Source organism: Ictalurus furcatus, chromosome 5 (genome assembly GCF_023375685.1).
Source record: "Ictalurus furcatus strain D&B chromosome 5, Billie_1.0, whole genome shotgun sequence".
NCBI classification, from domain to species: domain Eukaryota; kingdom Metazoa; phylum Chordata; class Actinopteri; order Siluriformes; family Ictaluridae; genus Ictalurus; species Ictalurus furcatus.
In genome coordinates, this window is record NC_071259.1 from 27,875,094 (window position 1) to 27,887,744 (window position 12,651).

Below are 12,651 nucleotides of genomic sequence, written 5' to 3' on the forward strand. Positions count from 1 at the left end.
TAAAAATACAGTCTTTGTGCTTTATTCCAGTACATATAGACCAGAATGGCATGGCTGAATTATCAAATCTATTTCTGGTCATTTTTATGTTTTTGAAAGAGTCATCAAATGCAAAGCATTTTTGCTGCATACCTATAATGCAAAATAGCCTCAAAAGGATATTTTATCGTGTATAGCCTACCTTATTATGCAGTCTGTTGAATTTATTGTTCGATACACAGATCTGAATGATATGATATGTATCGTTACAACCCTAGTTTGTTTTGTGTCCAGCTACACTTATATTTACACTGTAAAAATGACTGAAGTCAACATAGTTGATATTAATTAAACATTATAGCAGTAATAAAAGTGTTAGTTCAACCCTGATGAATTTTGTTAGGAACTGTCCACAGCAAGGTAATCAATCTGCACCTATAAAACACTCATTAGAGTAATGTATTAGTGTTGTCTTCTGCTACAGCTGCTTTGCTGGGAAAGTCATTGGGTTGCCAGATTGGAAAGAATCTCTCTCGACTTGGCTGTTACTCACAGTTCACTGATTCCAGCTGGTTTATGTGAAATGAAAAGTTTTCATTTGTTTTATTCACCACCCACACATCTGTAAGCCTATGGAAATTGAACTCCTATGGAAATTTAACTTACATGCATGTTTTCACAGTCACTTGTTCATTCACCTTCAGAAAGTGCTTTATCCTGATCACGGTTACGGTGATTCAACTGCCTACGTCAGGAACACTTAGCATGAGGTGGATATACACCAGTCCATCACAGAGTGCCATGCACACAGTCAATCACACCTAGGGACATTTCAGAGTAGCCAATCCACCTACAAACATGTTTTTGGACAGTGAGAGGAAACCAGAGAACCCGGAGGAAACCCATCTGAACACATGAACAGAAACTCAGCACAGACAGTAATCCCGAACTCAGGATCGAACTGGAGACCCTAAAGCGGAGAGGCAGCAACTGCACCATTATGCACCAATCACTTTGTATATATAATGAATGTTTGGGGGAACAATCCATTAGTGATAATAATAGCAGGCCAAGACCACATTTACAGTTTACAATCTTGTATAAGTAAAGAATAAAACATGATGAGGAGATTGGGTATTCTGGGAAAATTATCAGTGATGTAATGGTGTGATATATAAAATAATCAACTAGTTAGCAGTCTACGAGATGTCAAGCACGATGCGGTATTAGCAAGAACGTTAAGGCTGATGAGGAAGTGAGAGATCTGGACAGGACTAAAGTGCTGCAGCATCTCGGTCTTTAAGCAAGGTCTAAATGTCATTGGTACTGCTATTAGTCTTTTGTCGAATGGGTAATGCAGAAAGCTCCTGTCAGAAATATTGTCAAGGTGAGTGCACTTCACCACAATATTGTATTTACAACTTGGGAACTTATATTTTTGTATGAGTGTTATTTAAGTGGTAATTTTGCATGTTAATATAACATCATTGATGATACAAAAATAAATGAAACCAAAAGAAGTTTGCCATCCCACATCCCATTTTTTCCCCACAACGTTAATTTTTTTCCTGACCAAAACCATTTAAATACAGACCTCATCATAATCACATCATACCATCTCATAAGCAGTAACTTTCTAGGTGGACTAAAAAAAAAAAACTAAGCAAATCTTGGATTTGAAAATCACATCTTAAGTATCATTCAGTCCGTACAGGATTTCACAGTTTTTTTGGGGGGTGATTGTTGTGACCAAAAATGCTTGATTTTGCTGTGGCTTTTTTTTTTTTTTAAAGTTTGTGATGCAACGTGCAGAGTTTTTTGTTGTTTTATTTTGTGGAAAAGTACTTGTTTTTGCAGAAATTGCAATTGCACCAATTGCAAAAAAAAAAAAAAAAAAAAAAAGGTTTGCACGGCCTTTTGCAGTGATGTTTGTTGCTAAATGAGACCTTTTAGCCGTATTCATGTTTGACACTGAATCGAAGAGGGCTTTGGCTGAATGCGAATTGTGATGATGTCACATGACACATCTTGGCCAAAATCTGTGGAAAATCTGCGGTAATTTTAAAAAAATTTGCAAACTCCTCGGAATATCATGGAGTTTCCTTGACTTTGCACTGATTTCTGTGATCGCGAAATCCTGAATGGACTGATTATTAACAACCATGAATATGCAAGCGGTGTTTACTCTTTAACCCTTAGCTTCTCATTTGTATCCTGTGCCATTGATTCAGCCAAAATGAATATATCATCATAAATAAACCTCGTTAAAATCGATCTGATAAAGTAAATGTTTTAAGTCGGACCGTGAATCGGACTGAGAAGAATGTTTGGCGGTTTTTGTTTGGCAACTGAGTACATTTTCGCCTGCAGACCTGGCAACCATGACTCCAATCTGGCAACCCTGTGCTGTTTGTCGTCTGTAAAGCGGCGCTTTAGCTCAGCAGAGACACGCTACAGAGACGCGGAGTGTGATGTGAGACACATTTTTAATGACTACAAATATTCTCTCATGGACGCTACGGGATTAATACGCACTGCAACACTGCTCTGGATACATATTTGTCCTAGAATACCGACATTTTTCTCTGTTTTTGTAACCTATTTGTTCTTCTCATCAGGTTAACGGACAGAGGAAGTTTCCTCACAGGAGGATTTGTGTGAGGAGAAGCGGCGCGCGCGCATCACTCGAGCGTGTTTACTCTCTCCGACATTTTCCAGAAAATTCGAAGAACATATTTTTCTTCTTAGTTTTTTTTTATGACTAAGGGATCTTGTAAGTGTGTTTTTCTTTTTTTTTCTTCTTTTTTTTTAAATGAGTTTATCAGACCTGCAGCAGGTTCAGTAGCTCTGTGTTGGACGTGTGTGTGTGTGTGTGTGCTGCTGAAGTAGTTCACATCTCCTAGAGAGAAACTCAAACTGTGTGTTAATGGAGGGATTAAACAAAGCAGGATATCTTTACAGTCCGTGAGGACAAATCTGGGATTTTTGCAGGTTGTTTTGTCGGAGAATATTGCTGAAGGAGCTGTGTGGAAAATCATGAACAGCGTCACGGAGCTTGAAGACGGACCGCAGCACAAGGCTCAGGTAGACAGCGCGAAATGAGACACAGCCATTTTACACACTCTGTCTCATTTAAACATCATTCCCTCAATACTTTGGCTCGGATTGTTAGCTTTAGTTGTCTGAAATAATTTTTTGGCTTACACCTCATGATGCAGGGATTAACAGGAATGTTACAAACTTCCAGCATAAGCCATGAGTGTGTTTTCCATTCTCCAATTATTATTATTATTATTATTATTATTATTATTATTATTATTATTATCCATATGGGAAAGTGTGAAATGATAGAAATAGTAATAAAATAATACAAATGAAGGTGTTACACCGGTGAGTAGCGGGTGCTCTGCTCTCTGCATTCACAGCATCATGAAATTCATCGTCCTCTACTTCTCTAGACACTCTCAGAAATAAGGGTACTATACTGTAGCCTTGCTTGTCTCTGGGGTGGTACCCTTATCCTTTGTACCTTTAATGTCTATCTCCTACGTCTGTTTGAACCGTAATTACATTTTAGAGCAGGAGTGAAAAACACATGACCCGTAGACCAGGACCGGGCCAGTATAGGATAGAGGTCCTAATCCGGTCCGGTCACTGAATTTCGACTCCGTTTTTCAAAATGAAAAAACTCGTAAAAACGATTTTTTTTTAAAATAAAAGAGCTGTTCTTTGTCATCACTATTACAAAATACACACAAAAAACGGACTATTTTTGTGTAGATTCATGACATACAATCCCAATTAAGTCCCGCATACATTTAGAGAAATAAAGGTGCCAATCCATAATGTTCCTTATGGCTGGGGTGGGACCATATATGGTGTATGTTTTGTAACTAGCGCGTACTTATTACCTGGAAAACTGCATATGATTTACCCTTAAGGCACATCAGTGATCCTTAAGGTCCGGTTAGGACACTATATTCATGTTTCCAGGTGAAAGATAGATATTAAAGATGCAAAAGATGTTCTCTTGATGGTACCGCGTGAGCGACAAAGAAAAGTACAGTCTGGTACCTTTATTTTTAGAGTGTAATAGAGTGGAAATAAGTAACAAAGTGTAAAAGTTCAAGGGGGTGAATACTTATGCACAGCACTGTTTGAGTAAGTCTGTCTATCTATCATTCTCAGTCTGTCTATCTATCTATCTATCTATCTGTCTATCTATATGTCTGTTTGTCTATCTATCTATCTGTCTGTTTGTCTATCTATCTATCTATCTATCTATCTGTCTATCTATCTGTCTGTCTGTTTGTCTATCTATCTATCTGTCTATCTATCTGTCTATCTATCTGTCTGTCTGTTTGTCTATCTATCTATCTGTCTATCTATCTGTGTGTCTGTTTGTCTATCTATCTATCTATCTATCTGTTGAAGGTGATATATGTTTAGTCAGTTTGTTCATTCAGAGTGTAGCTTTCAGATAAATATCGATAAATGAACACGTTAATGTTGTCGACGTGTCCAGCCCACTGGACATTAGATGAGGTGTAATGTGGCTTATTACCTAAAGTCACGAATGAGCTCGAGGGTACTTGAGGGTACCACCTCAGTGACAAGGAATGATACAGTTTAGTACCTTTACTGAGATTGACAAACACTCACTCCGAGAAGGAAGTGAGGGACGATGTTTCATTGCCAAGTGTGAAAGATTTGCGAGAACGTACAATCAGTTCACTAAAGAATGATGGAACTTCAAACTGTGTGAAAGACAGAATCTTCCAGTACTGACTTCACATCCGCAGAGCCTGTATCCAGCTGCTTGTTAAAGTATACCCTGAGACTTCATTTCAATGGAAACTGTGGGTGTTAAGTCAGCAGCGAATATGTTATTCAACTCTGCATTAAATCAACAATGCAAATGTGAATTCGGCACTGTAGGAGGTAATTGAGCAAGCTGCAAACTGTGGAAAAATATATCCCTTTTGGTAAAGATAAAAAAAAACATACAGTTTTTCTTTTAATTGTAACACTCGGGAAACCAAAGTATTAACAAATATTTAAACCCATGCATTAACTTAGATTACATGTGCAAACATTATAAAATGATAATAAAATCAACAGTAATATATTTCCACTATTTTATATTGTTTTTAAGATTAGAATATTATATTATAAAAATTATAATAAAATCACAAAAACTATTTTTACCCCGCGTAACTGCTTTTCATAACATTGTTTTAAAAATCTGTGCAGCATGGATAGCTAATCAACAACCAATTATATATTTACAATGAGGCATGTGTTATCCCAGGGTGCACTTGGGACAGATTACACTTCCTTTTGTACTTCCTGTGAGAATGATAGCAACGTGGCAGAGCAGTCTTAATAAAACCTCATTAAATAGGCTCATTAAAGATTCTTTCTGTCTGTATATGATCCTCCTGATATATTCTTTCTCAGGTGCTTCAGATGTTTGAAGTACATGGTCCTGGTCATGTGACCATAATGAAGTAAAGACAGCCTATTCTTTAATTTATTTGAGCTTGTGGAAGTGTTAGTGCTGTCAAAATTCTCGATTCTGATTGGTCAGAAGGTGTTGAAGCAAGGGAAATCGCAGATCAGCTTTGATACATTATCATCATATTCTACTGTATAGTAATAACTTATACCCAGTCCTGTATGTTGGATGCTCTACTGAGAAACGCGAAGAGATGTTTATGTAACATTTTTGGAAGGAGTCTCTAGTGTCAGCTGGAGTGACCGTCAGACGTAAAGCCGTTCCTGTATGTTTTCCTACACAGGAAAGTCTTTAGGACGTTAAGGGCTTTGCACTTTGTGGTTTCTCGGTAAACAAGACAAACTGCAGTCTTTGTCTTGTTAATTTTAATGGTAAACGGTCTGCACTTATATAGTGCTTTTATCCAAAGTGCTTTACACTGGTTCTCATTCACTGATTTACATTCACATTCACACACCTATGGTAGCAGAGCTGCCGTGCAAGGTGCTAACTTGTCATCGGGAGCAACTTGGGGTTCAATGTCTTGCCCAAGGACACTTCGGTATGTGAAGATGTGGGTAGGGAATCGAACTGCCAACCCTACAATTAGTGGACAACCCGCTCTACCACCTGAGGCACAGCCGCCCCAACTTAAAAAAAGAGGCTGCTGAGTGAAGGAAGTGATAACAGGAACTAACTAGCCGGTCTGTACAAGATTTCTCAGAGTTTTATTTGTGATTGTTGCGGCCAAAAACGCTTGATTTTGCTTCGGCTTTTTTCAGAAAGGCAGAGTTTGTGCGTTTGTTTTGTGGGAAATGACTTGGTGAAATCACAGTTGCCCTGAATTGTTTTTCATGGTCTTTCACAGTGATGTCTGTTGGTAAATGAGACCTTTTAGCTGTACTCGTGTTCGAGGCACATGAATCATAGAGGGCTTTGGAAAAAATCTGCGGTAATTTTGAAATATATTGCGGAGTTTGCCTGACACACACACACACACACACACATACGCACAGTAGATGTGAGGATGAGGCTGTTTACAGAACGTGTAGCTCAGATAAGAGAATGTTAAAGCTTTCCTGTTTCTGCATTGATGCTTGTTTGTCTCTTGATGGCAGTTTAATTTAAAAAATCATTCTCCTGTTATTTACTGTTTCACACTCATCTGCTGTGAGGATCTGGATAGATTTTCATCACTCCGGATTGTACGAGGCATAATTCTACTTTACTGTGACATCCTTTTAAGCTACTGTGTCATTACACCTCCGTGTGTCACGTCAGTATCGACGGTCAGCGGCGTTTTTTTTTTTTTAATCGCTGCCGTTAACTCACCTGTCTTACTTCTTCCAAGTGCTTTTGTCATGCAACACACACACACACACACAGAGTGTTGCACCTGCTCATCTCACATCCTGCTCCTGTTTTACACAGCATACATTATTTCAGGGCTTGCTGCTTCGTTAAGCGTAAGGGGCGTTTATGGGATGAAAAAAACCCACCTGCAGAGTGAAACACTATAGCTCAGGGCTTGATTGATCCATGCTGTATTCCTGTCTTCTGCATGTAATGTCATGATTTTTCCAGTTCCTGTGTGATGGGATGAAACAGCTGGTTCCCGGTCAGTGAGATTTGTACCTGTTTAAAAGGGGTAAAAATAGGGCCCGTGGTCCAGAGAGTCATGAGCCGGTGGCCTTTTATAGAAAGGATCTATCTCAGTGCAGGAAGGTTTTTACTTGCTGTGTCCTGTTAAAGGTAAGTCAAACTATTAGAAGTCTAAGGATGAAACGTTAGACCTAAACCCATCGTCTGTTTCATTCACATGCTTTCCATTGCAATACAATCAGATGATAAATGTGTTCATTTTCCAGGTCTGGAGATGTGTCACCTCATAAATCCTCCACCATATCACAGAGATGGTTAATTCAAGACTGAGAAGGAGGAAACACCTCCACTACTGGGTGACACATTTCCTCCAGAGTGCTAGAGAGCACTTTTACTTAAAATTAGCATTCAAATACTGACCTTCTGGTTTTGTGAAATACAAAGTGACTGGATATACGAAGTGATACGGAGGATACAAGTGAACTTAAATAAGATAAATAATCGATGCAAAGACAGCATGGGGGCTTAGTTAGCACGTTTGCCTCGCACCTCCAGGGTTTTGGGTTCGATTCCCGGCTCCCCCCTGTGTGCACGGGGTTTGCATGTTCTCCGTGTGCTTCGGGGGGTTTCCTCCAGGTACTGTCCGTAGTGTGTGAATGGGTGTGTGTGATTGTGCCCTGCGATGGGTTAGCACCCCGTCCAGGGTGTCCCCCGCCCTCTGGGATAATCTCCAGTCTTCACGTGACCCTGTGTAGGATAAGCGGTACAGAAAATGGATATATGGATAAATGTATTGTGTTAAGTGGTAATAAACAAACAGTATAAATGGAATGTCACCAAATGTAAATGAATTTGCATTTTGGTAGTCACACGTCTATTTATTTATTGAAATAATTCCATACATCCATTATGCAGTAGCTGCAGAGTCAAACTGGAGCTGTCACTGTTTTACCCATAAAAAAACCCCTCAAGAGTACTGATTTGGCCGAGACGCTCACCTCTAATGGCCACCATCTCGGATAGTCAGAGATTTGAATGTTCACGCAGTGCCGCAATCAATGCAACGCGATTCACAAAAAACTTCAATTTATTTTCTGGGCTCAAGTTATAGCTTTCACCAGCATACGTTTAGTTTGCAGGGTTAAGCATTTGTCTGGTTAATTCTTGCTGTGTTGCAGTGTAAAGATTTACTTCCAGTGCAACTGTCAAAAAGCTAAAGCCCACTACTCCACCGTAGTCTCCTAACATAAGTAAGAAATTCATAAAATTCACATAGCATTTTATTCTTCGCACTCATTTTTTATCATTTATTACTTGCAACTTGAGACAACAGAGTGAAAAAAAATTGTGTACAGAAATATTCAATTTCATTGGAGAAAAAAAAAATCCTCCATATTCACAGCTCTGGCAGAAGACATTCGAGACGTTGGAGACAATTGCCATCTGCTTTGTGTACATCAAATCTCTACTGCAAGCAACATTTTTAGTCAGTTCAAGCTCCAGATTGGCAATAAAAAGAATCATTTAAAAAAAATAAATAAAAAAAATTACATATTTGCTTTGAATTCCCAACACAAATAACAGAAAAAGCTTCATAAGCTGTATTCAGGCAGACTTCAAGAGAATCGCCAAATCCAATTACAGACGTTTCACAGCATGAAACCCCCACCGTGCAATAATAATAATAATAATAATAATAATAATAATAATAATAATAATAATAATAATATTAATAAGCATGGATGGGTATCATGAAGCATGGGTGCTGTTTCCTGGTTCTGAAATGTCTGCAAAGTGCTCCAGGAGTATGGATACTTCTTATGCACTTTGCCTATAAACTCACCCTGAAATGGTCTTGGCATGCTGTTCAAATAATGACACGAATGAGTGGTTCATGACAGACCCTGCCATTTTGTTCTGCTCTCCACAAACACAGCCGCTCACATGTATAATGGATCTGAGAAGTGAAGAACTGGTGAGCCCCAGAACAGGGGTATCAGAAAGTGAGTCACAGATGAGCTTGGAGAAAATGCTCTCACAGTACTTTCTTATAATATGTGTTGTATTAAGCAGGATGAGCAGTGGCAGCTTGCTTCAGTCTGTTATTTAGATTAATCAAATCAGTGACAGATAGACTGAGGATTGCCAACATGTTTCTTGGCTCAGCTCTTATCAGTATTAGGCATACCATCTGCTTTTATGTGAATCTTGAGTTTGTGTATGGAAAAAAAAAAAAAAACATGATGAAAACACCAGAACATTTTTTTTTAAAAAAAAGAACGTTGTTACCTTTTTTGGAGGTGGAAAAGTTGCTGTGAGTATAAAAAGGTGTTATAAAGCGTAAGAAATGAAATGTGTGATGTCCAAAACTGCAGAAGGCCATACTAGATGGTATGTCAGAATAGCACTGTGTCAAAATCGTAGCTTTATGTGTGTGCTATTACATATTTTGACCTGATTTCGGAATCTTTACAATTGGTTGTTTCATGCTTATTGAGTATCAGGATTATATCTGGATGGAGATTATTCACATACAAATAAAAGTGCAAATGCAAGAAATATTTAAACCTGTTTGCTCAATCCACTTCAGGACACATTTTAGCACGTGTCTTTTAGAAACTCATTGGGACTAAGATAATCGCGTGATCCAAGAGGAAAGTCATAGGAGTGGCAGTTTTTACTTTTACGTGTATGTGGGAGTGGACAGTCAGGTATAAATTTCTTGAAAATCAACTTCCATTAACATTGGCGCATATGTTTTTTATTCGTCCCTAGAATATTTGCACTTATTAATGGAAGCAAATATTCTTTGGTCAAGTTTTTAGAAATTAACTGTGAAACATTTTCCAGCAAGCATGTTTAGCGCCTGCAGGATTTTCTGGCCCCACTACGGCTAAGAATGATGTGTCTCAGCTCAGACGAGGTCTGTGTGTATAATTAAATCTTCGGGTTTTGGTTTTAGCTGACAGATTGTGGATGAGCGTGAAATCTCACAGAGTCTCCAGCTTATGGTCTCCAATATTGCTGTGCATGCTAAGTATCCATTATAGCATTGTGAGTGAATAAAGGAGAGACAAAATCTGACTCATGCCAAACAAAGAGAGAACTCACAGGAGAATGTTTACAGGGCAGGAGCAGCTGTCTTTTCTTCTGAGAAGGTGCGTTGCTGGTCCAACAAACCTTTTAAGAAGTTTTGAAGGCCATAAGGTTCCACCTGATTGAAAACCCTTTCCTTGTGTATACAAAACAGGGATCCTTGGTGGTTCTTTGAAGAGTTAAGGGCTCTAAGTTCTAAAATGATGCTGTCCTTGAGTCCGTGGTATTATTGGTTTTCTTTTTGAAGCCAGCAGCATTTAGGGCTTTTTGCCCCATTGGATCTCTTTTGCGGTGGAAGGCTGTGAGATTGGGGACAGAAACAATGATTTATTTGTTTATAGATTGCACAGACCAAAAGTAAGTATAAATCTAAAGTATCTAGCATATGGCTTTAAAATCCTACAGCTCCGGCCTGGTCCTCTCCACACATCCTGTACATCCTTGCACATCCTTGGCAAATCTACGCCAAATAATTATGGAAAGGTGCAACAGAGCATGAAGTATTATGGTACCTCTACCTCACCTTTTCTACCCTGTTGCTCCTGACTCCATTGAGTGGGTTAACCATAAGACAAGCTTCGGTCCCTGGGCTGAAGAAAGACTGAACCAAAGAGGCAGAGCTGCCCTGAACATTCCTTCCTAACCAGTGCCTGAGGGCCTTGTCTCACCTCCTAAATTCAGGAGCTTGCAAGTGATGATTTCTGGGGCAGTATACAGTGCTGTGGCAGCTAATAGCTCTAGATTTCACTGTAGCCATGGTTGGAAAGTTGGCATACTCCAAGGCACCAGGAAGTACTGAGGTATTGGAGGTACTGGCAGCAATTCACCATCCTCCAGGGACCGTGCATCAGGTGGAGCATCAACAGTAGTCATTGTAGTGATTACCATGTCCTGGTGGCAAATACTTTGCCTTGCTGGGGAGTCCTACCCTAGTCCTATCTCCTATCCCATGTAAACTCAAACCAGGGACTGTAGACATGCACCATGGCAGTGTAGCCGGTTCATCCACAAGCCCAGTGAATGCAAGTTTTTGTGTTTGTGCTCCATTTACCTGGTACTTATTGTGCTATCTTGTGTAATGACTATTACAGCAAACAACCCATTTGTGCAATTACCATTTCATCCCACTGTCAGGCTGAAAATGTGAGAAGCATTGGAAAGGGTAATAATATCTCAAGCTTCGTTCCTGTAGTGGCTTAATGAAATCGATTATTGAAGTTGATTATATACTCATCTATATAAGGCTCAGGGGAACAATTATGAACAAGCCTGAGAGAAGGTTACACAAATATGACACATCACATCTTTTTCTCCCACTAAACTTGACAAATCTAGAGCTTTCTCCAGTCGTGTGCCCTGGGTCCTCTCAGTTTGGGTTATGTGACCTCTTCATCCCCTGTTTGTGTTTTCAATTTATACCAAATGTCTTATATGTCACGGAAGGTTGCTGGAGGGCATTAAAGGCAGAGTAGCATTCGCAGTACTGCCACAGCAATGGGGGTCGTTTCCCTGGCGGCAAAACATAGCAGAAGTGCAAAAGGCTAACATTCAAGAATTTGTAGGAAAATCTCACTGGAGATGAAAGTGGAGCATAGATTGAGATACTAATAGGGGAAGGGAAATAAGTTGGTCACAGACAGCCTGTCTTGTACTTTACAATAGGGATGCAACAGATCACAAAACTCACGGATTGCATCATTTTCCCGGGGGGGCACAAATACAACTATACGTCTTACTATACTGTTACAGTTTTGTCCACCATCCTTCTTCTGTCATCATACGCAGAAGCCACGGTGCTGTGGTCTAAAAAGATCTAAAAAGTAACATATTTCCATAAAAATGCAACTAAACTTTTAAATAAAATAGAATAATTGATTCAGCGTTGTATTATTATTGGGTGGAAAAATAGAAGTAGCTGGTAGGGTGTTGGAGCTCCTTGATAAAGCTCATTAAATGAAGCAGCTACTTACAGAGGTGAAATCATTTTTGCAATTATATTGCAATTGTATTTTGTGTAATGGATTAGTTCAACAGCAAATGTTATTACCTTATCTCTGTCTCTGTCTCTCTTTTTCTCTCTCTCTGTGTATGTGTGTGTGTGTACCTGGAAGCATCTTAATGTGACTGTGGAGAAGAGCAGTGCGTGTGTAAATAAAATGGATGACCCCGATAACTCAACGCACTCTCTGATGTCCCAGATGATAAAATTCTTCCATTTGCTTTTTTCTTTAAACTGCTGTCTGGCTGAGCGTTTATTCTTCAGACCTTAAACACTTCAGCGTGATCCCTTGGTAGTACGTTGTGGAAACAGCGGAACAGTGAGTGGGTGCTGCTGTGCCGTGCGCCCTGCTCTGGGACTCGTAAGCAAGTTTATGAGGCTTCTTATTGAGGTAGAGCCGCCTCCTTACTTCCAAATATTGGAGGCTTTGAGGTGTTTGATTGATTCAAGACTTGGTATTTGAACCATCACACTTGGT

At 39.4% G+C, this 12,651-nt stretch overlaps 1 protein-coding gene across 2 annotated transcripts in view; it reads left to right on the top strand.

Moving 5' to 3' along the window:
- The first annotated feature begins 2,289 nt into the window (after window positions 1–2,289).
- Window positions 2,290–12,651, top strand: part of LOC128608122 (fibrinogen C domain-containing protein 1-like) — a 92,261-nt gene continuing 81,899 nt past the window's right edge. Inside the window, exons 1-2 of one of the 2 annotated variants that reach the window (XM_053625582.1) lie at window positions 2,290–2,452; window positions 2,598–3,063. In XM_053625582.1, coding sequence (XP_053481557.1) covers window positions 3,016–3,063 — 48 coding nt within the window. In that variant the 5' untranslated portion in view covers window positions 2,290–2,452; window positions 2,598–3,015. Of the gene's footprint in view, window positions 3,064–12,651 lie in introns of both variants that reach the window. The other variant, XM_053625581.1, reaches the window with a different exon arrangement.